This window comes from Aquila chrysaetos, chromosome 3 (assembly GCF_900496995.4).
Source record: "Aquila chrysaetos chrysaetos chromosome 3, bAquChr1.4, whole genome shotgun sequence".
NCBI lineage: Eukaryota > Metazoa > Chordata > Aves > Accipitriformes > Accipitridae > Aquila > Aquila chrysaetos.
In genome coordinates this window covers 24,168,984-24,195,943 of record NC_044006.1, presented here as the reverse complement: position 1 = coordinate 24,195,943, position 26,960 = coordinate 24,168,984, and the positions used below count along the sequence as shown (strand labels likewise).

General features: G+C 42.7%; 1 protein-coding gene across 8 annotated transcripts in view; it reads left to right on the top strand.

Annotated features, from left to right (window-relative positions):
* Positions 1 to 1,068: 1,068 nt before the first annotated feature.
* The window catches only part of FYCO1 (FYVE and coiled-coil domain autophagy adaptor 1), a 53,550-nt gene continuing 27,658 nt past the window's right edge, over positions 1,069 to 26,960 (top strand). For 2 of the 8 annotated variants that reach the window (XM_030008199.2, XM_030008193.2), the window contains exons 1-11: positions 1,069 to 1,180; positions 11,016 to 11,200; positions 12,745 to 12,851; positions 14,006 to 14,131; positions 17,789 to 17,895; positions 18,761 to 18,904; positions 19,669 to 19,762; positions 20,173 to 22,794; positions 23,846 to 23,938; positions 24,977 to 25,095; positions 26,508 to 26,675. In XM_030008199.2, the coding sequence (XP_029864059.1) occupies positions 11,146 to 11,200; positions 12,745 to 12,851; positions 14,006 to 14,131; positions 17,789 to 17,895; positions 18,761 to 18,904; positions 19,669 to 19,762; positions 20,173 to 22,794; positions 23,846 to 23,938; positions 24,977 to 25,095; positions 26,508 to 26,675 (3,635 nt within the window). In that variant the 5' untranslated portion in view covers positions 1,069 to 1,180; positions 11,016 to 11,145. Of the gene's footprint in view, positions 1,181 to 1,880; positions 2,065 to 9,465; positions 9,487 to 10,688; positions 10,814 to 11,015; positions 11,201 to 12,744; positions 12,852 to 14,005; positions 14,132 to 17,788; positions 17,896 to 18,760; positions 18,905 to 19,668; positions 19,763 to 20,172; positions 22,795 to 23,845; positions 23,939 to 24,976; positions 25,096 to 26,507; positions 26,676 to 26,960 lie in introns of those variants that run through there. The other 6 variants (XM_030008202.2, XM_030008200.2, XM_030008194.2 and 3 more) reach the window with 6 other exon arrangements.

The following is a 26,960-nucleotide window of genomic DNA, read 5'->3' as shown; positions in this document are numbered from 1 at the left end:
TGAGCTATTGAAAACCATACATTAGGTGAAGATTAGTCACCAAAACTTAAGGCCACTTAGTCATCCTGAAGTTGAGGATGAAAAAATGAGGATGATGGAGACATGTCCGTGACTGTGTACTACATATATTTCATCAAGTGTCTTTAAAATATGCTGCTTTGATCTTATGGCTGCCTAAGCTGAAGTTTATGATGCTAATATAGTCACAAGCATTGTGGCAAGAATTGATGGCAAACTGTTTGGTCACAAGTTTTATTTAAAGTCATTTATTTACCAAAGCAATGTGGAAAAAAAGCTAAGGAACTTAAAGTACACTTCCAAGTGCAAAACCAGCACAGCCTATTTCATATGCTGTGAAAGAAATGCCCTTTCAGAGAATCATATGCGTTATGGAAGGGTTAAATTTGAAGAGTGGAAGTGGCTTGCTTGTAGGAGCCTGCTGCTGGGAGATGGCGCGGGAGCCTTAGGAGCCCTGTGCCCCCCGTAGCCCCCCCACCCCGCCTCAGGAACGGACCTCTGGTTCCAGTTTCACACCCGCTTTCTCCCAGTCTCTTACCGTACGTGGCCTTTATTAATCCCTACCTACGTCTTTCAGCAGTGGAAAGAGAATTTTCCTTTCATCAACTGACGCGGACAGAAAGGAGAAATCTGCTGCCTATTGGATTTATCGAGCCTGGCTTTCATATTCACTTCAGCCGTCTGTGCAAAGAGCTTGATGAACTGATGTGCAAACAAACAAACAAAATTAAAAAAAACAAAACCAACAACATAGTGAACTGTCCTAAAAGCAACAGTCGGTACGATATTAAAAAGTTAACACTTCCTGACAGTAGACCTTGTTTGAGGGTACCAGAACCACCCCCCGCCCCGAGAGGAAACCGCCCCAAGCCCGCAGCTGGAGAGGAAAGCGGCGATTTTTCCCGCAAAGACATTTAAAACCCCTCTATTGTCACCACGGTGCTTTCCCTCAGCCAGGCCCTCCGCGCCCCGCTGAGGGGACAACGGCGGCGGCGGCGGCCGGGCCCGGCCGGGAGCCCATAGCGTTGCGCGCAGCCACCGCCCCGGGGTGGGGGAGGCACCTCCAGCGGCCTCACGGGAGTTGTAGTCGGCGGGGAGCGGCGAAGGGCTCCGGAGCCTCACCCCGACCCGTCTCTCCGCGACATGGCGGCGGGCCGCGCAGGTAACGTGCGACACCCGCCCCCCCGCCCTCGCAACCCCCTGAGGGAGCGCGGAGGGCGGCGGGGCCGGTGGGGAGCGGGAAGTAACTTCAGCGGCTTCCACTTGTTGCCGCTCGGAGCTGGGCTCCGAGGGGAGGAGCCCCGGCGGGGACGGAGAGAAGGGGGGGGAAGAGAGCTGCGCCGCGGCCCCTCACCGGAGCGGCCTTGGCGGGGGGGAAGCCGGGCTCGGCCTTATGGCGGGGTGAGGGCGGGCCCGGCAGGGTCACCTCAGCCCGCTGTGGGGTGACCGGCTCCGCACTCAGAAACCCTTGGGGTGGCCTGGATGGTGGCCAGCGCCTAGGCGAGGGCAGCCGCTATCCAGGCCTGGTCACCTTAGATGTCATGGTTTCCACCTGGCCATTGATGGTTTTAGGCCAACATAAACCCTGCTCTCTGTTTATTCCCCTGTCATCCAGCCCTCCGAGTCCTCCCCCCCAGTCACGGCAGCTGCAGGAGGAGCAGAGTCACCCGGGGTCCTGCTAGAAACCAAATACCCGCCCGTGTCTGTGCCCTCACCCGCTATAAAGTGCTGACGGGCAAATATTTGCCATGGCCCTAATCCCGCTTGCCCTTGTGTCGGCAAATCTCCGGCGGACAGATAGGGAGAGTTTTGCTGGCACGCGGGGCGGCTGGGTCTGTCTCCAGAGCAGATGCCGGGTTTGCAGCTGGCCCTCCTCCGGCTTACGTTGATCCCGGTAATCCAGAGTGAGCAAAGGAAAAAAAAAAAAAAAGGCAAGGCTTTAGTGAAATGGTCGTCCACGGCCTGTGGGCTCTGGATTCTCCTCGGGCAGAGGTCCTGTGGTGGTGAGTCGGGCTGTGGAGGGGCTGTGCTGTGTTTTGGAGGCTGGTGAGTTTGTTGCTGCTGCAGCTGCCCGTTCAGGAGCTCAGGGCCCTAGTGTTTTCTGCCTGCGGGAAGAAAACCCAGCCTCCTGCTGATTTTTGCCTGTGCAAAGGTTTGCTTGCTGTATGGAGTTGGTCAGCTGTAGGTGTCAGCTCCTGGTTCAGCTTCTCACTTGAAACCTAGTTACTTTGCAAGTGTAAACAAAGAGGGAAGAGTACCAGGCCTTTGCCTTTTTAATGCTGAAGAGTGAAAGTGGGTGTTTGATTTTATCCAGCTCTGACTTCCCGTGCCCATGGAGGCAGGCTGGAATGAAACATTCAGGGTAAAACATGGACTCTCTCTTGTCAGCAACATGGCGAGATGTTTTCTATTGGTGTTTTTCTTGTTTTCAGTTCTGGTAAGATGTTGCAGAACATGCAACAGCGGAGATAAAGTGTCTTGCAGTATTGAATTTTATGTTTTCCAGATATTATTGTTTACAAGGCAATTTCCTGAAGTCTTCCAATGATCCTCATGGGAGTCCTTGAATTTTAAAAATGTTCCAGATGTTCCAGTGTTTCCAAACATTCACATTTAGAAGACAGCACTGCAGTTAAAAAGTTGTGTCTGAGATACTGTGATGGAAAACAAGTGATAGTTGATTTTGCCTTTCTTGTTGTAGTATATATACTTGACAGTGTTTGTTGTGAACATGGTTTCATTACCTCTTCTGAAGAGCCAGTTAGTTAGTTATGGAGTCTGATTTTCATGTATAAAGGAGCCTCTTACGTACACCATCTGGTAACAGTGAAAGGGTGTATTGTATTTGCAGTCCCTCTTTCCACTGCTAGAGGGTTACATAAAAGGAACAGGAATTCGTACTAATATCCTGGAGGCCAGGGTCTGCTAAAACTTGGTCCCTGGGGGATCCAGACCTAACAGAATGACTAGGGAGAGAAAACTATCCAAAATGTAAAGAAAAGTGTGTGAAAAATTGCAGAAATTATCTAATAGACTCAAGGAAAATTAGTGCTGAAAATTGTTTTTAACTTGGATTGTTATTTGTTTTTCTTAGTTGATCACATTTAAAAATTAACAGTTGCCCATTTGTCAAATGAACACTGAACTCTTCTAGTATTTTTTAGATGTTGTTGAGATTATTAAACTGAAGGGAACTGTAAGACCCCTAAGTATTGTTACACATTATTACTTTTATTTATATTACTATGGTTTTTTTTCTGTTTGGTTTTGCTAATGCAAAGAAACTTTTTTTAGCAGCTTGTATCTAGCTTGTTTCTTTTTCATATTTTCCAGTAATAATTCCAGTTTGTCCAGGGAGTGGTGGTTGTTTGTGTCCAAAATTGCATAATAATAGTAATTTTAAATATTTTGCCCAAATGTATTCAGAAGAAGGCATTACATTTAGTAACACTGCTAAAAGGAGCAGAACCTTTTATGTACAGCATCTCAATCTCAGTGCTTGGAATAGTGCTAGGAAACTGTTGCTGCACAGGGCCTTGATTCGTACACCCTTCCCTTTGATTTAATACTTTCGTCCATCACAGTATTCTCTGGTTGCTGATGGGTATAGTGATCTCAGCAAAGATATTTGTAAACAGTTAACCCCTGAGTGTGTTCACCATGACATTTAATTTAGTGCTGGGAAGGAGGATGGGCACAGCAGAGGTCTTGCTACTGTTACAAGGCAAGTTGGGTTTTGAAGGTGAGCAGGTTGGATCAGGATATCCCCAAGTAACTGGGCTCATGCCAAGCCTGCCTCATCTGTGAGCCTGTCTGTTCCCAAGCAGCTCAGCAGTGGCAGTCTCATACAGGCCTCTCTTCCAACGGCTTTTAAATCCTTGGGGTTTGTAACTCTGAAATTTCCCCTTCCCCCAAAATGGTGACCTTCACTGGAAAACCCATGAGAAAAGAGGGAGAGAAGAAATACTCCCTGCTTCCTGCTGCAGAGGAAAGAAAACAAGAATTTTTGCTGTTGGCTCTGGGGTAGCATGATGCACTCAGTGGCCTGTCAGTTTGGGTTGTCTCAGCGTGGTTTTTGCTTAATGTGCTTGCCTCGCCTCCTATTTGATCTATGAGTGCGTGGCTAAACCCCATAATTTTCAGTGTTGCTTGTTGCTAGTTCACTGGGAACTACATATAGGCCAGGATTTGCCCTAGGGAGCCACCACTGCTGTTGGCTGGGTGGAGGGCAGATAGAGTGCTACAGATGGGCAAGTTTCAACACCCAGCCACCAAGCAGCCTTTTCAAGTACTTCTGAAACCTTGGCTTGGAGGGACAGTGTGGAATGGTAGATACAGAGGTAAAAGATCCTGCTAAGGAAAGGCCCCATTCAGAGTTAGGACGTAATGGTTGTTGCTTTTAACTATCCCAAAGTCTCAGGGGTGGCTGAGATACCTTAGTCAGGCCAAGCTTGCTGAGGAAGTTGACAAGGCTCGGAGACCAACTTCGGAGACCTGAAAAACATGAGATTTTTTGAAGACTCCAAGCTTGTACAATGAGCGAGTTGAGTGTCACGAATCACCAATGCTCCTTTGCAGCTGGAAGTCCTCTAGTGTTTCTACTTCTGTAGGAATCTATATGGTGCTCCTCAGAGTAGCGTCCAAGCATCAGGTGCCTGGCTTGAAGAACGTGTAAGAGATTTAAATAGCTGGGTGAGTTATGGAGAAGGGAGCAGGTTTTGTGGCAGGGAGGGTACAGAGAGACATGAGGAGAATGGCTTGGAAGGATGAGAGTGCGAAGGGGAAAAAACCTTTTCACTTTTGAATGAAACCTATCTTTTAAACTCACCATACAGGCACTGAGGCAGCAGGGGTACCTTTCCCCAGGGGGAGTGAAATAGGATGGGAGCAGTTGAGGAGAAGCAAGTCTCTGGGAGAGTTACGGTTAGGTTGATTTGCAGATGCTAGTAAACACAGTGCAGCATTCCTGACATGGGGCGAGGTCTGGCATGTCCTAAGGAAAAAGGGCAGATAAGTTTGTTAAAAGTGATACTAGTGCAATTCCTGTTATCAGAATAGTGCTCTTCTCCTTGTGAACTGACTGCTTCCTCAAATGGGCAACTTCTCTCATCATGAGACGGGGCTGATACAGGGCTGTCTTTGTGAGTTACGTACAAGCTCATCCCTGTGGTGGTGTTTGTGGAAAGTGGTCATTTGAGTTCATGTTGTTCAACAGTTACTGATGTAAGGAGTATCGGAGACAAAGTGCTGTGTTCTCCAAATGAGGGAACTGTGTCCCTGGTCTAACACATCTGTCCTGTTTGGCAAAGTTCAGTGTAGTGTTTTAAAGGGGTTTAAGTCAGTCAGGTCTTAGAATGGAGGTCCAATTCCTTAGGTGCAGCATTAAAAGAAGTTGTTAGGGTTGCCAGCTTTCCCCACTCAGGGTTAAAAATTAACTCTGTCTCATGGAGTTCTTATCGTGCCACTTGTATACTGGTATCTGTTGCTTAGTTTTGATCCTTTTCTAAGAGCAGTTTGCAAATACAAGGAATGGCGGGGGGGGGGGGGGGGGGGGGGCGGGGAATGCAGGCCAGTTGTCCACAGAATAGGGAAGTTTGCACAAAGATTATACAAAACTTTACTGATTCTTTTGTGTCAGTATCTCCTGTCAGGTTAGGGGTGCAAGCAGTATTTTGTGAATGTCATTAGTTTGTCTTCTTATGCTGTAAAACACAAATATCCCTAGATCACAAGGGCCTCCCCACAAAAGGGATTTACTGTAAGGAGTCCCTAACTATAAACATGCTACTTTTCTGCCAGGCATTTGCAAAATATGTGAATGTTTTTATGCACTTCATCTATTCTCTTCTGCTATGCTCTGATACTCTGTGAATTTGTTTTTCTGGACACATATTTTCTGCAAGATGTGTTTTATTACTAAATGTTTATACACCCGAACACTTCAAAACAAGGTTTGTGTGTATGAGTGTGTGGGAAATCCAGCAAAGGTTTGCAGCATGGTCTCCTGTTTGAAATACTGAAAGAAAAGGACAGGGACTTTTTACAAGGGCATGTAGTGATAGGACAAGGGATAGTGAACTGAAAGAGGGTAGATTTAGACTGGATATAAGGAAGATATTTTTTGACAAGGGTGGCGAGACTGGAACAGGTTGTCCAGAGACATTGTGGATGCTCCATCCCTGGAAGTGTTCAAGGCCAGGCTGGATGGGGCTTTGAGCCACCTGGTCTAGTGGAAGGTGTCCCTGCCCATGGCAAGGGGGTTGGAACTAGATGATCTTTAAGGTCCCTTCCAACCCAAACCATTCTATGATTCTATGAAATAAAAAATATTCCTCCAAAAATGTATTTTTGTAATTGAAATGTGAAAGTTTGTCTGTGTAGAAAATGAAGGGGGAAGATTAATTTAGCAAGAAAATTTCACTTCTCAGAATGGAACCAAGCTTTAAAACTCTGAATGGAAACCTTAGCTGACATTCAGGCTGTGCCTGCCTTTTGTTTTTAATCGCCCTATTTAATGTAGTCCAGTGTGCATTTTTATCAGTGTGCATTTACCTTTATTTGCAGTGTTAAAGCACAAAGGATTGAGTTGCCCAGTAAAAGCATGTGTGTGTGCATGACAGAAGAGTCACGCTCTCTTTTTTGCAGTTTGCCTCAGACCCTTATTTCTAGCAAACAGTTCTTTAGCTTTATGGTTGTGTAGCTTTATGTATCAGCATGGTACAAAGTGAGAAAAGCTAGCAGCACAGCTGCAGTAAATTCCACTGGGACTCTGTGTTTCCTGCAACAACAAAGTACAAAGTACTTTTTCCAGACAATTAGTGGAATGAAATTGTTTAAGTCAGTGGTGTTACAGTCCTGAGTGGTAGAGACTTCCTTTTCCCCGTTCTTCCTTCATCTTTGCCATGAGGTTTGTGTTCAGTGTTCTTTTGTCAGTGTGTCATTGTAGCCAACTGTAGGTCATTTATTCCACATGCTTTCCAAAAGCGTGCATTGCAGTTATCAGTCAGTATCTACTTTTATGGGACAAATCATGTTCACGTTACACAAGGGAATAACACAGTTAAAATTGGTGTCACCCATGAATGTAGGATTTGGCGCAGCATCCTTACTTGCCTGTTTTGCTTCATATAGAGTATTAGAATAGGTATAGAATTGTGGGCACTAAATAATTAAAGGTCTTGTGATACCAGTGGGGGTCATGTGATGAAGTGCCCTTGTTTGGAATGGCTAGACCAGAGTAGTTACGTTAACATGAACTATTTCCATAAGCAGTCGAGAGTGGTGGACCTTGGTTTCCACTGAGTTTGTCTTGCAGTTCCAGTTTATTTTTTAACTGAATTGCCCCAAGTCTTCAGTGTGAGCTCTGCTCTTAGTGTATGCTGAAAATGCACTTGGGTGGGGAGTGGATTCTCTGATACCAGACTATAGCAGAGGTCTCACTGCAGCCTTTTTATCAATTTATCACTCTGCTTGTGGACTTCCTCCCAGCTTCCTGTTCTGATTGCACGTGGAGGAATGTAATATTTTGAAGACTTCTACCTTCTGTCAAGATGGGCCAAAATTGACTAATGAGTTAAAAAAAAAAAAAAGTAGTTGCTGGAGATGCAGACATGCCTACAGTAACACAAAGAGGAATTTTATGAAATCAGATTAAAAGTAGGTCATTGTAGCTACCCCACTAACCAAGTTAATTACAGTCATTAAATTTTCATTACTGTTTTGTATGCGTCACACTCCCCTTCAGGTAAATCTTTTCTTTTCCTGTAAGTGGGCTGTTTCCTTTGCTTCTTTCTTTAATCTCCAGGATATCCTCCTCTGTAAAGAAGATTGTCACCCCCACACTAGTACTTATAGCAGCAGGAGAGAGAGCAGCCACCTTCAGACATCAGCAGGCACAGCCCCAGAGTGTGAGGAGGCACTGATGACATGCCCTGTCTTGCCTTCTCTGCTGTACTCTGTGCCAGGTCCTTAGTGTAACTGCACTGATGTCATTGCAACTCTGCAGCGTTGTGCAAGTTAGTGCCGTCAGCCTTAGTCAAATGCTATTATATAAGAAGTAGTGATGCATCATCTAAAAAGCTTTTGACCCAAAGCAGGTCACTCGTGCCTGGCACATGTGTAATGCTGTTCTCACATAGCAGATATTTGCAGGCATCCATAGTAGGATAGTAAATACTGGAGGAACAGGGTTGTGCTCTAAACAATCCTGGGCAGAATGTTCTGGGATCAGGAAGGACTAGATCAGGTGTTTACAGAAGCTCTTCCTATTTTGAAACCTTGGGAAACCAGTTAAGGTACATTGTTGGCTTGCTTTGCCATAAGAAGTGAGAGCTCTGCACCTTTCTGTGGGATGGATTGTGTTTTCTAAGAACACCTCTGGAAGGACCATGGAGGAGAGAAGTACCTTTCTCCCCATTTTGCAAAGGAGAATGCAGGTAGAAAAAGTTTTGGCACATTCTCCTTGTGCAATAGTCCAGGTCGAAAGATCCCCTTCACCTCTTGGAAGAATACAGAGTAAATGCATGTCTCATGGGTGGGAGCTGATGCAAGGAAGGGGGAAGCTGTGAGACCTTGCTCCCTGTACTGAGGAGGAAAGGGGTAACTGGGAGCAGAGAGAGAAGAGGAGCGGGCTGTGCAGCTACATGCCTCCAGCTGAGTTGTGGGCTCTGTTCAGGGTTCCCACATTCTGCCTAGGAGATCCTGACAGGAATAAAGATGCATGTCTTGCGCATGCTTTGGCACAACAGGATCAATCTGTTGGGAGCATGCTGTCTTCCCTTGCACACTATCGTTGAACTGTTGTGCATGCAGTAGTCATTTATCTGTGACTTCTGGGCAAACGCAGTAACTTAAGCAGTGCTAGTGGGGCTAGGGCAACTCTAAACTGCCTTAATCCTCCCCCAGTAAGTATCTGCTTGGGCAGTCTGCCAGGAATTAGCACTTGACAAGGTCCTGTGCTGTGCCTGTCTGCTGTAGAATGCCCCATGTCCTGCTCCGTGCTGGCTGTTGCAAAATAAGGGCTCAACTCCCAACTGCCTTCTCTTCCAGGCTCTCTGTACATGCCTGCAGTGGGCCTGTTCACTGTTTTCCTAGCATGCCTCTCACATAGTCTTTGTGCTTCTGGAGCCTTGAACTGGATCTTGTTCCGGCCTGTCGGAAGGACAGGCAGGATCCCCTTGTTGGTCCTTGCTCTTTTCCCTGTTTGTGTGAGGAAGAACATTTTGTTTGGCCGCGCATTTTGGTTTTCCATTGCCTACATTGCACAGTCTTCTCACTTAAGCTCCTTTCTGTGACATTTGCCAAACTGAACAGATATGGCTGATATTACTGTGTGTGCCTAGAAAAGGAAACATTGGCTCACTGGGTTTGTTATTCTTGCTTTTTTTTGTTGGTACCCAAACTCAGCAAGTTGCCAGCAAGTATGATAATTTATATGATCACTCAGTAGAATCAAGACAGGAATCTTGGGTATGTAGTATTGTTGATTTGGGGTAAAGAAAGTGTGTTTGTGTTTGGCCAGTGTATGCTGTGCTGGCCTTCTCTCCCTGAAGCAACACAGCTGCAGTGGGGATTTGGCAGGCCACGGCCCTTCCCCAGACAGCACATGGTCCATGTGACAGTTGTGTCATAACATAATGACTACCATCGAAATACGGAAATGGAAACTAGCAGGTAACAAAACACAGGTATTAAGAGAAACATACTAGTAAGCCTAGTTTCAGAGTTTTCTTTATACCTACCATGTTTCTGTCTCTATGGCTTTGTTAAGGTTTGCTTTCTTTTAAAAAAAAGAATACGGGATCGCATCAGGACCATTTCCAAACAATACCTCGACACATAGGGTAGAAAGAGGGTCCATTTGATTCATTCAGACACCTACTTCATGCCAATTTAGTTATTTTGGGAGTGAAAGAAAGAAAAGAGAAAGGAGATATAATAATTTGACCTAACCACATTTGTATTTCAAAAGTTTGTAAGATTTTAATTACAGCTTAATTTCATTGTAGTTCACCTTGAATGATAACAAAAGCACAGAAGTGTAACGGCTGATTTTCTAAAGATTCAGTACTTTGGGTGTTGTGCTTGCTTTAAAAAATTGGCTGTACCATTGCAGGCAGAATTCTTTGAACAGGATGCTTAGTAAGTTCCCTATGCAGTTTCTATGTGGTTTATTTTGAACGATTGTTCCCAGGTTAATGTTTCAAAGTTTGAATCCCCAGGCATGGTTTAGTAAAGTGTTTGAGGCTTTTAATTAATTTTAATTCATTAATTTTAATTAAGGAAAGATCTTCTACGAGTGCTAGGTACAACTCGCTCACTTGTCATTGTTCTAAGCAAGGGAGGTAGTGCAAAGTATATTTATCCAGCCAGGGATGCTGTAACAGAGCTTAAAATAAAGTGGTGTCCTCTTACATGTGTTAGGAACAGTGGGTTCTGAGGAGGGGATGAGAGATGTTTCTTGTGCTAAAACCAGACTCCCGTACTAAATCTTTCAGTAGCTCTTATGAGTTAAAAATATGCTCCAATGCCAGAGAATCAAACATGCATCGTTTTTTTTGACTCCTTGGCCCATGCCTAGTCCGTGTCTTGAAAGTCTCCCTGAGGTGGAAAAGTCATCGTATCTTTTTACTCTGCAGCCCGTAGGGAAGATCTGGCAGAGGGTTTTGGGAGGGAAAGTCCCGTGTCATCAGAACCTCCCTCAGGATCACAAGAGGAGTTGCATGAAATGCCAGCCTGAGCTGGGCTATAAGACTAACTGTGTTGTAACTCCAGCGAGAGAAAATTGCTCTCTGAGGTTTGCTCAGTAGTTTTGAAAGATGTAACTGAAAAAATAACTGAAATGGAAGGGGAAATCTAGAAGGAAATACAAAGGAGGTTCCTGGAAAAGAGTTGGCCTTTTGGGAATTTGTTACTAAACAGGATCTAAAATGCCAAAGCACCTCTCTTCTGCTCATTTGAGATGATAAAGACTTTCATTTTCTTTTTGACTTTTACAGAATTGCAGGTGTCACAGAGAAGAATAATCTTCGTCAGCCCAATGGTCATCAAGGATATGAGCTCTGCAGTTGTTATCTAGATGGATGAAAAAGTTAACAGCCCAGAAGAGGAGCTCCTTTGGTTTTCAAGATGGCAGCAACTAGTGGCGAAAGCCAGCTGCAGCGGATTATCAGAGACTTGCAAGGTACAGTGCCATGCTGACAGATTCATTCTGTAGGCTGGACTGCATCCTCCATGTTTTAGATAACAGAGAGTAGGAGTTGTGTTTTCGATTGGGTAACACTTTTGTGCAGCAATTGTAGCAGCATAGTTCAAGGTATGTGATGTGCTCAATAGAGATGTGACTGATGTTTTTTGAGAGATGTGCTGTACCTTCTGCAGGATCCTAAATTCTTAAATCCTGCAAATTTAAACATACAAGATGAGAAATAAGTTTTACAATTTAAAAAAAAGTGTATGTGGGGTGTGAATTGTGAGCTAGGACTTTGTTGGTATGAATAGAGCTATGCTGTTACAAGACTTCATGTGAGATAAGGAGAAGGCCTGATTTTTTAGACCCGCCCTTGATAGGAAGCTGTTGTGGAGTTGCTGCTAATATGGGAAGGGAAAAAAACAGGAGGCCAAACCAAACTGGGAATGGAGACTCAGAGGAAGAGTGCTGGAGAATTGGATCTGCTGTTCTTGCTGCAGTAGAACATGCTTTCTGTGCACCAAGGACAAGTTAGTCCTTCACTAGCAGGAGCCAACCTCATTTTCCACAGCTCTGTTGCAGGCAAAATTGGCAGCAGAATCATAACTGTTTTCCTGCTCTGTCTCTGTCCTGGTCAGCTGCCTATACAAAGATCCAGATATTTTTTCTTTTAATTTTTATTAAATATAAGGTATGATATCCACCAAAGCTGGAAATCTAGATTTTCCTGTAACATAAAAAAGGAGATCTACATGCCTGCTAACAAGTAGAGATTTTAATTCACAAAGGGTATCCAGTGGGTCTAGGAGCTAAGGCTCACTTAGGCACCTGAAATAAGTACAAAACCATGTGGAAAGCAAGCTCAAAATCAGTAATTTTTGATGCTGGGAAGTACACCCTTTTGGGGCCAGAGTGTCCAGGGAGACAACAGAGTTTGCTTTGAGATTTCCTCACCCACTATGGGTATAGGTTTTAGGGAAGAGGAGTTGCTGTATGCTTATTTTTATGTAAATTATTTTTCCCATTTCTGTTTGTAACCAGCACAAGCTGAACCTTCCTGAATAAAGCGTGGAGAAGATAAATGTGCTGACTGAACAACTGTTCTCGTGTTACTGATCCCCTTTAGCAGATTACATGCTTTGTCCTTTTTAATCAGAATTCTGTTTGTTCTGTGGCAATACCTTAATGTGCACATGAGACAGCAAAAAGTTAGTTCTCTTTCCTCTGCTGAAGAACCAGTTAGCAATTGTCTGTTAGCAGTTTTTGCTAAGTGTCAGAAGGAGGTTTTGCTCTTTTTAAGAAGAAGAAATAGTCCGTACAACAGATTGACATAACTTGAGCTCTAGTTTTTTTATAGGTGGTCTTAAACTGCAAGCATATCAATAAGTTTTTTGCACTGTCATTAAGACATTTCGACTGAAAGAAACTGAATACACATGCATAATGTCCAGGCAGAAAACCCACTTATTTAGTTGTTTATGGATTCAGTGCTATATATCTCTTGCATTAGTTAACAATTTTGGTGTCTTGTTTTAAAGATGCTGTGACTGAATTAAGTAAAGAATTTAAAGAAGGAGGGGAACCGATCACAGATGACAGTGTCAACTTGCAAAAATTCTCGTACAAGCTTGAGTACCTTCTACAGGTAAAAAAAGTGATGTGTCATTTATAATCCACCATCAAAGCTAGGCCTTGTTCTCTTTTATAGCCTCTTCAGTATGTGGGGTTTAGCTGAAATAATCATAAACATCCAATTAAGTCCCTCCTTTTTTTTTTTTTTTTTTTTTTGTTGGCAGTAAGTGGACTGAAATGTGTGCTGCTTATTGGACTTATTTCAAGTGAAAGTAAATAAATGTAATCAAAAGCCAGTGCTGGCAGTTTGATTGAAGAATGTAAGGCATTTTTTTATTGAACTGAAAGATCTGAGCTTGATTTTAAAGATATATCCTGCTAAATTATCTTGGAAAAACTGTTGTAATGAGATCTTGACCAACAGTTTAATGCAAAATAAATACTAGTAAGCTGTTCATGGTGCAAATATAGTAGTGTGAGTAATTTACAGAATTTTTAGCAATTTCACTTTGGAAATTCATTTTTATTGCATGGAAGGCTTAATGCAAAAGGCTGGTTTTTAAGCTGGATTTCTGCTTTTTGTCCATCCTCAAAATTTAAGTAAAAGGGGACACCGCTGGGCAAACCGAAATTCAGTTTGGGTAGTCTTGTGTCTACACATACTGTAATCATGTCACTGATTGCAACAAAGACATGCTAATCTGGCCTTAAACTAGGCAAGGGAGTTTTAATTGGGTTGCAGAGGCTTCAGCAGAGGCTGAAGAATCCTTTGGGATTTGAATGGTCCATGCTGCAGTCCACACCCTGGCTGCATTGCTGCTCTGAATGTGGTTTAGCTAGAGCAGGTTTTTCTGGTACGTACATGTGTGCTATTTCCACACTTGATTGCAGATCTCTCAGCGATTGGTTGTTAGTGCATTGCTCTTGAACAGCTGCTGAATCTGCTGCAAATCTTTGTTTCGGCAGTTTTGAATGAATGTCTGTGTTTTAACTAGACCCAGAACATTATTATCCCCAGAACATTATTATCTGTTATGTCTGTAAAGTAGCTTTTGTAACTGCTGGATTGCATTAGTACAGTACAGTATCTCTTTCCTTTGTGAATACATTGGCTTAAACTAAGAGGAGTCATGAATGCACATGTTGCTGGGAGAGGAACAAAATTCCAAGTAGCTATATATAAGTATATTTAAGTTTTGCTCATTGCATTTTTTTTCCTTGTTTAAGTTTGACCAGAAAGAAAAAAACACATTGCTGGGGAACAGAAAAGACTACTGGGATTATTTCTGCGACTGTCTGGCAAAAGTCAAAGGAGCTAATGATGGAATCCGCTTTGTCAAGTCTATTACGGAAGTAAGTATATCAGTTAAGCATCATCATATGTGGTTTATGTTTTGGTATGTCTTTTCAGAGAGCAGTAGAAACTAAAAGAATATAGACTGCTTTTAACATATGGCAAAAAAAAGTTGGGAATTTTTATTTTTAATTCTCATGTAAAGTATAAAAATGCAAGGTTCCTCTTTTTACTAGGGCACTAGATTATATAGAATTAGATAGCCTGACTCTTACTTAATTTGAAGACTGTTTACACAAGTGAATGGTCTTGTTTGTCTCTGGTTGTGCCCTGCTTTTTCATAAACTTAGTGCCATTTGCTCTAAAAAGGAATGAAAAATTAAGTGAAGGGTAGAGACTACCATGTTTAGCACAGCTTACAGCAGGACTTGGCTTGAAGTGTAAGAGGAAAGATTCACCATATCTGACATTTCTTAATACTTTTTCAACGGGTCAGTAGAGTTGAGGAAGACTGACTGAGAGCAGCATTTAATCTTCTGTCTCAACTTTGTTCCTCCACATTAAAATGCATAACGTAATGGCTCAGGATGGTTGTCATTATTTCCTCGGCTAAGCTGTCACGAATAGGACAAAAAGCTTTATTTTTATTAGATGTAGTAATAAAACCTTAATCTTGTAACAGCCATGTTATGTCTTCAGCTCAGTGAGTGGGTGAAATAAGTGCTGTGAGAAGCTTTCTGTGCTCATCCTGTCTGAGTCTTTAGAATCATTTGAAGAAGAGCTTCCCTTGTGGGTAAAAGAGGTGGTGGTGCCAGCTGGCATTGTCCTGATGCTCAGCTCTGTTATCTGTGAGCAGTGCTAAATTGTATTGGCAAGTTACTACTTACAGCAGATTTCCCTATTCTCTTAGCAATTCCTCCACAGCAGCTCTAGGTAATGTTTTGAGCCATCTGAAAGACAGCCAAGATACTCTAGCAGAGGCAAGCTCTGTGTTCTCTACCTCACTCTCTTCTCTCAGCAACTTAGGCAATATTGAGTTGTGTTGTTCCAAGGTGAACAAGCCAAAGAAGGGCTCCAGTCTGTTTTACCACTGGGAAGGGAAACAGGGGAGAGCCATGGGAATTGGGTTTGACTTTCTCACTACTTCCAGAAAGACTGGAGAAGTAAGGACAGTGACTGCTGCTGCAGGAAAGGTCCTCTGACTGTGGACACTGGCCCCTAAATTCTCAGTAGCAGTAGCCAGTCTGATTTCTCTGCAAAGGTGACTGTGCTGTAGCCTTCAACAGTCTGTTCCCTGTAGTGTCACCTGTATATTACCACATGTAAAGGCTGCTCTGCTTTTTTCTCCTTCTGCAGTACCTCTGACTGTTTAATGGTTAGCATGATATCAGAAATTATTGTTTGGAAGAAGGATATTTTCTATTTCAATTTATGTGCAGCCATAGAAATTAGCTTGTAGAATCCTTCTTTTAACTTTATTAGCTTGTAGTTTAGGAATATGAACTCTAAAAAAAATCACTCAACCATTTCAGATAAGGGAGCTGGCAGACTCAGGTCCAGAAATGAAATGACAGAAAAACATATTGGTTATTCTCCTTCATTACAGGTGGAAATCAGCAGCCAATTTTTGAACCTAGCTGGATAGAACATAAAGGTTTCCAAATGTCATTTATTTTCTCACTGAACATTTATTTTCTCACTTTCAAAGATGGAAGTGAACAAGGAGGAAAGAGTAATGGCAGTTGCGTTTTAAGAATGGTCAGACATTTGAGAGCATAATGCCTCCTGTCCTGCTTTGCTTGCAGTGCTACTAATACTAGGATGCAATGATATGCTAGAGAGCAAGGAAGCAAATAGGAATACCCTGGAAACTACCCAGCTGTTAATTGAACAGAGAGCTTTGTCCTTGAGCAGGGAGTTCTGCTAGTTCCCCTTTCAAAAGATGATAACGCAGAATACACATCTTTCCAAGTCTTTACAGCCATACATGGCATGTGCTAAGGTGCTACAGCCATACATTGCACCTTAGCTACAGTCTTTGCATTTTACATGGTAACACTGACAATACCAGACACTGCCTGCCTCCCTGAATTCTAGCAGGGCTCTAGCAATAGGTGGCATGGTTTTGCTTCCTAGTCAAATAGTCTTTGGCTACTTGTAGCTGCGTATATATAAATATTTTCCTCTACTTCTCGTCATGTCATTTGTTCTAGTATCTCCATGCTTAAAAAAGGCTTTGCTATTTAAATTGATAAACCAATGGCAGTAAGGATAGGATTAATTCAGTGGCTTCCAGTCTTATTTTTGGCTATTCTTAAGATACTCACTAAATACGCCTAGTTAGGAAAAACACTTACAAGCTTCTGTGCACAGGGCAGGCATAGCATCTCCCTGAAGAAATATTCAGACATCTACAGGGTGAATGAGGCTGAAAACCAGTTGGGCAATTAAATTTGCTGTTTCTGGGGTACTTAGCCTTTGGGGACGATGTTATTTCACACTGTGTCCTATAGAATTCAAAACAAAAAGCAGTAAAAGGTGTTGCTTCCATTGGTCCACATTTCATCATCCTGTTTATAAGGAACATTTTTGTATATAATGGATTGCTGAGATAAATGAGGAACCTGTGTCTTGCTTGAGCGTAGAAGCCCAGTAACAGCAAAACCAAGGAAACAGAGTTAAGGTATTGCTCTCACTTCACTACAGTGTGGAATACTGATCAGGAAAAAAAGCTTGTGTGGCCTTTGAGCCTTCTTTCACACTAACTTTTCAAGCAAAATTTACAGTAACCTACTAACTTGAGCCTCAGCCCCTCTAATATTTTTTTTGGCTGCTATTTTTAAATCATGAATATATTTGGTGTGTGAGTTGGATGAGCAGTTTGGTTAGGAGCATGGCTGACTGGTGAGAAATTCTTTTCATCACTTTCATTTTCCATTCCTAAATTGATTGCTGATTTTGATGGAAAGGCGAAATGAAACACTACTGTTTAGTGTTTCACTATTTTGCAGAACAGCAAATAGTTCAGATGTAAAAGACAAAACAAAACATCAATTCCCCAAGTCAAAAGCTATAACAAAATTTAGTGTTGAGTTTTGTGATCCCCCTTATGTTGATTTAACAGCTGTCTTCATAAAAAGAGCCATTAATTTCAGTCATGCAGCTGCTCTTGGTCTGAAGTAAGAATTAGATTTTTGTCAACTTAATGGCTAAGTATTAAGAAAGGCTTTTTGCATTGTCTGGGGTTACTGTGTCCATGGGGATGTATATTTGTATACGTGTACATCTTTGTTCTATGACTAGATCTGCCCTAAAGCTCTTCGCTGTGGCCAAATGCATCTTAAGTAACCTAAGCAGTCACTTCTGGCTTTGCTGGGCACATTGAGATTTTGCCTTATGTTGGGAATCATCCTTAGCATAGTCTGTACTCACGTACTCAGTGTATTAGATGATTCATTGGTCCGGTGATGCCTTTTATATTACTATAAAATGGACAACAGCCAGCTGTACATACAAATTCATCATTCAAAAAAGATTCCACTCAATGATGGTCTTGGGAGAAAGTGTCTCTTGGTGGCAGTTCTAACTACTTCCTTTACAACTAGTGGCTTATTGTGAGGGTTTTCTGTGTCGGTATGTAGACTGTTCTGGCCATGTGTCTACATGATTACAAATGATATTTAGGATTTTCTTTTCTTGTCATTTCTCCCTTCCAGCTACGAACATCTCTTGGAAAAGGAAGAGCATTTCTTCGTTACTCCCTGGTTCACCAAAGGCTAGCAGACACGTTGCAGCAATGTTTTATGAACACCAAGGTGACCAGGTGAATAGCAAAGTACCTTGTTAACTAACGGGCGTTTGCTCAGTGTGATCAAGCAACATAGCCTAGTAGCTATTGAAAGAAATTGAAACCCTTCCAAATGGTTGGCTTAGAGACCTGGTAATAGGATAGGAAGGATAATAGACCTTTTGGCCTTGGTCACTGGTTCATACCTATCTTAGGCTGGTAAAGGTTGAAAGTTGTTACAGCTAAATATGTATGGAGTGGGTGGTGCTGATGCTTCTATATGTTGATTTCAGCAGTGACATTTTTATAAGCATTGAAGGTCCTGGGTTTAATCTGCTGTGCTGTACATCGTAAGGGAGGATTACTTTGGATGTGTTGCGCAAGGCCCCAGAAAGCATTTGCATATATCTCTGGGTTGGCGCGCAGAGGAACAGCTTGCCCTGGCCAAGGAACACCAAAGATAGCTTGTAGTTGGTTGGAGGGGCACTAGTAGGGCTTTTTAGAAACAGTCAGGTATTTGCACAGTGTATTTAACTCTATTTGCTGCTTTCTGTCCCTCATTTTTGATGTATTAAGTGTGTGTTTTAGGTATTTACTGTGTGATTATCCAGTGTATAACAAATATGTTGTCTTGCCAGTGTTTTGCCCAAGCGCTGGAGCAAAAAATATTTGCTCCTCTAAAGATATGTATGTGGAATTCATTGAAGCTGTTTAATTTCATTCACATCAAAGGGATGGGATGTTGTTTGGTGGGTCTGGGTGTTTTCAGGTTTGCATTTAGAATAACATATCATAATTTTTCTGGAGTGGAGTGAATAATGATGTTGTGGGGTTTTTTGCAAGTGAAACTGCTGTTCTATTTTACTTATTCATAAGTATTACTTCTTTTTTTGTTTTCAAGTGACTGGTACTATGCAAGAAGTCCATTTCTGAATTCCAAAATGAGTTCTGACATTGTGGGACAACTCTATGAGCTCACTGATGTTCAGTTTGACTTGGCATCAAGAGGCTATGATTTAGATGCTGCTTGGCCAGCATTTGCCAGGTAAGATAGAACCACTTTGTCATTTTGTATTAACAGGGCCATAAAACATCTGCCTGCTACGGAATCTGTAAAAGCTTCTGCTTTTGAAGGTAGGAATACTTGTGTTAGAGCAGGTATACGCTTTCTCCATGTAATTAGTCTCTGACCAAATTGGCCTTTTTTTCCTTCAATGTACTGTATACCAGAGATCAGAGTTGATGCTTTTTAATGGAGTACTTCCAGTAACTGCAGTGTAGGCCCAGATCCCAAGCTGTTCTCATCTTCACAGGCACAAGAAGAAATGTTCTTAGCTCCTTCTGTTTTGAGAGCTGAGACGAGTAGTGACTGAAGAGCCAAGCAGTGTGCTTCACTTGCAGCAATGGTAGAGATGACAATATGCGGTCACTACAGCCTGATCCCACCTCAAAGTGGGGGATAACAAAAACTACTAGGTCTGATCCAGATCCATTTGTATCAGTGGGAGTGTTCCAGGGCTGCATGCTGCCACCATCTGGTTGAGCCGCCACCACACAGGAATACAATTTCTTAGAGCAAAGCTGCATTGGTTCTTGTGGATGTGGAAAGTCACGGCTATCAAACCCATAATCTTTTATAGGTGCCTTTGATATCCCTGTTTTGGTTTCCATCAACTTCAGTGGTTGTTGGCCCAAACACCAGGTGCAGTTATGTCTTTTTGTATGTGGTAGTTACAACTAGACAAATCTTACACATGTATGTGTGTGCTTAGACTTCTCTTGTATATTGTTTCTCTGTGTGATCAACAGGAGGACGCTGTCGTCGCTTGGATCTTCAGCATATTTATGGAAGCCCCCAAGTCGCAGTTCCAGCATGAGCAGTTTAGTTAGCAATTATTTGCAGGTAAGCAAATTACAAATGTTTATATGGCACAGTAGACATTTAATTAATGGAATAGTTCTGGAGAGCTTGGTAGTTTTACGGTGATTATGACTCTTGTAGTGGTAAACTGCAAAAACAGTTCTTAATTAAAAGTAAAGGGAATTGTCCAGTAGCTGATTCAACTGAACATGCAAATCTTGCAGAGGAAGAAAAAAATATTTTCAGAAGACTGCCTGCAGATAGTTATGTTTTCATTTATCTTTTGTGAAAACAAGCCCCATTTCCTACAAGTTGATATCTTGTAGTGCTGTGAACGCAACATACAATGTCACTGTGCATTAAGAACCTGAACTTGCTCTCATTGGAGCACACCATTTAAATGCATGTTTAATACTTCTTAAATTTTCTGGTTTTCCCGTTCTGTTGTTTAGGCCCAAGAGTTTCCCTCCAGCCCTGATGCAAATAGCTCACTAAATGTTGAACACCTTGAGGGCTTTGAAGAGATGCGTGTAGAACTTGACCAGGCTGAGCTGAGGCAGAGGGAACTTCAAGATCGTATTCACCAGCTAGAAATGGAAAACCAGGAGCTCCAGGCAGCTATCAGCCTTCAGAAAGAACAAGTACAGGTAGAAAAGGAGAAGAGCAATAACTACAGCGAGGAGAACTCCCGGCTGACAAAGATGATCACAGAGTTACAGAAGCAGCGTGAGGTCTCGCACTCCACTCAGAGCACTGTTCGTGACCTGCAGAAGTGCTTACAGTCACTGGAACTGAATGCAGTGGAGCAACAGAAGGAATATTCAACAAAGCTGGAGCAGCTGGTGACTGGCAAGGAAGACTGTGCCTCAAAACTGCAGGTGCTGAATCAGGAACTGGAGGCCTCTAGGGCTTTGGTTGCTACGAAGGATCTTTGCATTGATGAGCTCAAAGCCAAGCTGAGTTCCACAGAACAGAAGAACCTCAACCTCCTTACAAAAGTTGATGCTGCCTTGGAGGAAAAGGCCACAGCCCACTGTGACTCTGCCCTCCAGGTACGGGCACTATTAGAGAAGCTTCAGGAGACAGAAAAGGAAAAGGCAGATATGCAGAGACTCAATGACGAACGTGCATCTCAGCTGAAAGCAGCAAGGGAGGAGCTGCAGCTGAAAGAAGAGGCACAGAAGGAACTGGAATCCAGATACAATCGCCTCACTGCTGACTCCAAAGAAGAGAGTGAAAAGCTGCTTGGGAGCCTGGAAACCATGGCAAAGGAAGTGGATGCACTTCAGCAGGCCCTGACCCTGAAAGAAAAGGAGATGGCTGAGCTCCAGACCCAGGTAATTGGGTCGCTGGCTCAGGTGGGGTCAATGGAAAAAAATCTTGAGGAAGCAAGGAAAAAAAAAGAGAAACTTGAGGAGGAGTATGGTAGGAGGGAAGGAGCACTGAAGCAGGAAGCCCAGTCGCAAGCAGAGCAACTTGAACTACAGGAGAGTCGCTTAACAAAGGTGAGTCAGACTGTGTGTAGCCTTGAGGAGCAAAACTGGAAACTCTTGGCTGAGAAAGAGCATCTCAGCCAGAAACTCAAGGAGCTGGAGGAGCAGATGGAGCAGCAAAACTCTGCAGTGAGCGAAATGGGTGAGGAGAGCAGGAAGCTGAAAGTGGAGAATGAAAATTTGCACCAGTCCAAGAAGAAGATGGAAGGGAAGCTGAAAAATTTGGAAGCTTCTAAAGCTTCCCTGGAATCTGAGGTAGCCAGGCTGAGAGCCTCTGAGAAACAGCTTCAGAGTGAGATAGATGATGCCCTGGTGTCAGTTGATGAAAAAGAGAAGAGGCTCCGTGGTGAGAACAAACAGCTGGATGAAGACTTGCAGAATGCCAGGAGGCAAAGCCAAATTCTGGGGGAGAGATTAGAGGCTCTGCACTCAGACTATGAAGAAGTAAAGCAAAGAGTAGAGACCACCAAGGAGTCTTATGCCTCACTTGAAGGACAGCTGAAGAGTGCCAAACAGCATAGTTTACAAATGGAAAAAAGTTTAGGTACCTTGAAGGAAAGCAAAGAGTGTCTCCAGTCACAGCTTGCAGAGAAGGCAGTAGAACTGCAAGGCATGGAGAGCCAGTGTGAGCAGCTAAGAGCAGAAGCTGAAAGGCATAGAAAGAAAGCAGAGACTATCGAGGTAGAAAAGCTCAGTGTTGAAAAGACATGCCTTCATCAGACAAAGCTTATTGAATCCCTCACATCAGAAAAGGAATTGGTGGAAAAACACCAACTACAGCAGCCGGCTTCTCTGGAGAAGGAGGCAAAAGAGCTGGCCTCCAGACTGGCCATGAGTGAAGAGCAGTTGGAGGTCAACCGAGGTGAAGTGTCGAGGCTGCAAGCAGAAGTCCTTGACCTGCGAGTCAAGCTTCAGCAGACCACTGATGAGAGAGAGCAGATGAGAGGTGAGCTGGCAATCACAGAGACTGTCTTGAGTGAGCAGAAGGTGCTTGTCCAGCAGCTGAAAGAGCAAAGTGAGTCACTCAACAGAAACCACGTGCAAGAACTGGTCCAATGTAAAGAAAGAGAAGCAGCACTGAAAAAAGAGCAGGAGACAGCAGCCCATCAAAAAGCTGAGCTGGAAAATAATTTGCTGAACCTGAAGGAAGAGCTATCCAAGGTTAAGCAGTACTTGGAAGTTGCTAGAATGGAAAATGAAGAAAACAAAGATCTCCTCCACAGGACCAACACAGATATGGCTGAACTTGGTATTCAGATTTGTGCCTTGACCTCTGAAAAGGTGGATGCAGAAGAGCAGTTAGCCCAGGCCACAGAAAGGCTCAAAGAACTGGAAAAACAAACAGCAGAGCAACAGGAGAAGCTGAAGCTTGATGTCTTTAATCTGAGACAGGAGAACAATATCCTGCAAGAGAAATTAGAGGAGGCTCAAATATGTGCTGCAGCTGTCCCAAGTCTGCAATTGCAGTTGGAGACGGTAAAGAAACAGGCACAGAGTTTCCAAGAAGCGAGCCAAGAAGAGCTGTCTGCAATAAAATTTCAAATGAGCACAGAGATTCTAAATTATCAGACAAAATTCAAGGTAAATTAATGTGATTATTATAGCTGAGGGAGCTGTGCAGGATTTCCCCTGCTTTACCGCCTGCTGCAGCAATTACTGCGTGAAATCCTGAGGTTTGTGTTGGTCAGGCTCTCAGACTAGCACACAACTAACCTTAGCCTGGGAATCTGAAAATGTCTCTACAAACATGACCTAAGCCTATCTGAGGTAAAATAACTCTTCAGAGTTTTTTGGAGATGTATAGTATGGCCATCTGAGAGGCCAAGTGATATGGAAAAGGCAGCCAGTAATGGAGAGGGTGGTGATTTCTTATGTTGGCACTGAAGGTGGTGTCTTCTGTAACTTTTCCCTCTGGTCACAGCTGTGATTTTTATCCTTTTTGGTAGGAACGTTGCAAGACCTGTTACCCACACCCGTAACACTACTTCTCCTTAAAACTGATTTTGATGAAAACAAACTTAGACTGAGACCAGATACTTTTGCAATTAATTCCCTCACGTATTTTTGCTTTCAACTGCTCAAGGTAGCAGCCAAGAAGATCAAAGTTTTGCTTCCAGAAAAACATGAGTCAGCCCTGTAAATGTGAAACAGCACACCTAAAGGCTGAAGATTTTATTGTGTTTGTTCTGCCATTCTGAGATAATGTCTAAGACTGGCAGTTGATCAGAGGCTTATGCCACTGGTGATATGCAGAAATCCCATGAATTTGAGAAAATAGCATACATTTGTTTATGTTTCATTTTCATAAGGGCTTCTTAAACCTCAGTATGATTTGGGCTGCCTCACTCTCTTGAGCCAAAGCATTTTGCAAGTTGGGCCTTCTTTTTGTTGAGAACTGTAGTGGCCCATAGGAAGTTAACAGCAAAACACAGCTGGTCTGCCACCACAGAGGGGAGTTTCCTTGAATCCATGAGTTGGGTGTTTCTTTAGCTGTCTTTCCTGAGCCTGATAGTGGTGCTGCATTTATCCCATACACGGCAGTAAGAGTACTCATGATTCACAATTGGGAATTTTGTAGATGAAGGTATGGCTGCTAAAGGAATGCTAACTGCTGGCTCAATCTCTCTGCTAGGCTGTCAGTGAAGAGTGTGGGAAAGTGAGAGAGCAACTTGAGGAGCAGAAGCGACAACAGCATGCTGCAGAGGAAGAGATTGCAGAGTTACAAGTAGGTGCTTGATCAGATTAAAAGACAGAGGTGTTTGTGTCAGCAGGCATTAGTGTTATAATTAAGAAGGCAGGCAGCATTTCTGATGACTGGCTGTGGGTCTGAGAAAGCCCTTGAATAAATACGGGTGCTGCAGACAAAATACTCGGCAGCTGAAAGTTAGCCACTGAAACAGAGATTACGAAAAGCACAACGGCACATAGGATTTGTCCTGCTTTGAAAGCTAGTCAGGTTTTATGTAAGACCTGGTTATGTGTACACTTCTTAAATGGGGGTGCAGGTTTAAAAGGTGTCTGTCTTAGGCCCTACATGCCCACTGCACGCAGCCACGTGTGTGGATCCAACTGTTTGCAGGCTGCAAGGGGCATTGAATCAGAGAATTAATCTGACTGAGAAATAACACAGCCGGAAAAAAATAGTTTTTTCACAATGCATTAATCAAACAGTTGAGTTAGGAGGGTCATACTGAAGTGTAAGGAATCCAGAAAAAAGAAAGTTAAGGTTTTTGAACCTAGCCCTGCCTGCTAGCAGAAATATATGTACACCTTTAGATGCAGTTAGGTATGTTCCCTGAGGACTGAGTTTGGCAGACTTCTCTGGAGAGGCTAGCTGTGAAAGAAGTTTTTACTTCCATTGTCCTTCATGTTCCGTATAGCTTTAATAAACATTTTCCCCATTTTTAGGGTTTTTTTTTTTCTTTTGAAAATTTTAGGTGGTGAAAAAACTTTTAGGTCGTATTTTGCCATTATCTTTGAGAGATTTTCCCTGATAAGGAGGCAAAAGCTCAACTGATATGGACTAACAAGAATTACAGGCTTAATACTGTCTTACTTTAGAGTCTATCCCTTATTCAGTGTGACAGAAGTAATCAATCACTAGTACACAACTAATTAGTGTCTGCTTATACAATAATATCTTAATTGGTGGTTTGGCTTATCTGATTCTTTTAAAGCATTGTTTAGGTGTCTTGGTAATTGTCCAATGCTTGGTAAAGTGTTGTTTTTATATGTAAGGAAATACAGTAATTTATTTCACTAGGCTGCAAACACGAGTTTGTCTAGAAAGCTGGATGAAGCAAGAGAGCAGCTGTCTGAATCGGAATCTGCTCGGCTGCAGAAGGAAAAGGAGGTGACGTCTCTGAGAGAACTCTTGGAAAGGTGGGAGTTTGGGTTCTTTACACAAGCCGTTAATCATAAGCCAAGCAAGGGGCCAGTGACCAAGGCATATTGAAAATTGCTGTGGTGTATGCAGTAGCATATGCCACGGGGTTTATATAGGGCAAATAGTGCATGGGCACTGGCGGGAAATATCGGATTGACACTTCAGATGAGAAATATGTAAATTGCATAGCACACATGAATGCAAGGTTTAGGTTTTATTGTATTGTTAATTTAGCTGATGACATAAATTAATTATATGTCTTCCTTTATGAAACTGAACGACATTTTATAATCTCCTTTTACCTTATAGGTTAGTCACAAAATCAAAACACCAATACTGTCTCTTTTTTTTTTTTTTTCATAAGGAATGGAAAATTTGTGCTTTTTGACAGTTTGTTTTTTCTTTCTTCTCCATGAAGTTTCAGGGAATCAGTAAGAATTATTTGAATTGGACCACATCCTGCATGTCTGTCAGGTTTCTTACCAGTTTCAAGTATCTAACGTAGGCTGTGTTTCCAAGGTCTGTAATGTGCGCCTGTGTGGTGCGGATTATCTGGCAGTCCAAAATAGATCTTCATGAGACATGGGCTCACACAGAGTCTTAACGGATTAGCCGAAGCCTATGTATTTTTACATTTTTGTGCTGATATCATCTGTCTTTGTGGGAAGACTGATGATTCTTTATCTATGCTGAAGGTTGTCAGTACAAAACCTAACTCATCAAAATACTTGAATTCAGCTGAATTGGCTGAGTGAGTTCAGACCAGCTCAGCCCTTCATGTTGTGTTGCTGGAGCATTTTTCATCCATTGCTAGGACTCACAGTACTGAAATTACCATATATATTGTCAAGCCAAGACTTAAATTCTTGGAAGCTTCCTGGGGGCACTTCTTTCCACTGACCGTGCCATGAACCGAGTTGTCCTAACCTTTAGTTTTTTAATTGCATCTGTGCTAGAAGAATATAGTGAGAATCTGGTTTGTTTCCCTTTTGTGAACATGAAGGCTATGGAGGAGTATGTGTTCAATGGCCTTTTTGTGTGCTGTCTGCAACTGCTGGGCAACCTGTGGCTATAGGACTTTCCCTGTTTAGCTCAGTTTGCAGCTGATGATGATCTTAGCTTCCAAGGACACTAATTTTGTTCCCAGTGTGGTAGCTGCCATAAGCTTCACTATAAGCAAAGCATCCAAGAAATTGCTGACTGTATTCACCAGATAATGGATCTCTGTGCACTTTCAGTGATGCAGAAAACTGGAGATATTCTGGCTAGCTATAAAAAAATATGTACACTGAGAACAATTTCACTGAAACTACCTGTTTATCAGGGTGGAGGACCCCTTTCTTCCATGGGGAAGACTTGAACGCACATAAGCTAAAAACAATTCTTAATTGCCATTGTATTTGATCAGGATCCAAAAAGAAGCTGATGAAGCAAAGGAGAAGGTCCTGGATTACAGTGAGAAGCTTAGCAAGGTGGCGGCAGACAAAGATAGCAGCGACCAGAAGTTATTTGCTGAACTGGATGACCTGACAAGAACAAAACAGTTCCTCGAAGAACGTTTGATAGAACTTATCAGGTTGGCATCAAAATAAACAGCAAGCAGAAATTAAAATCCTAGCTTAGGATGTTAAGGGATACTGCCTAGGTGGTTCAGTCTTGTATTCCTGAATTGAAGATACAGGTAATGGCCACGTTCATCAGCAGTTGAAATTTTGCATTTCCATAATGCCATCAAAAATATAACACCCAATATTATCTCCTCCTTAATTTACTGTCTGTTTTGCAAAAATATGTAGTTCTCTGCGTGGCATGTGTTTTTTCTGCCCTCCTTCCGAAGACCTTTGGTAGGTTTCTTGATCTA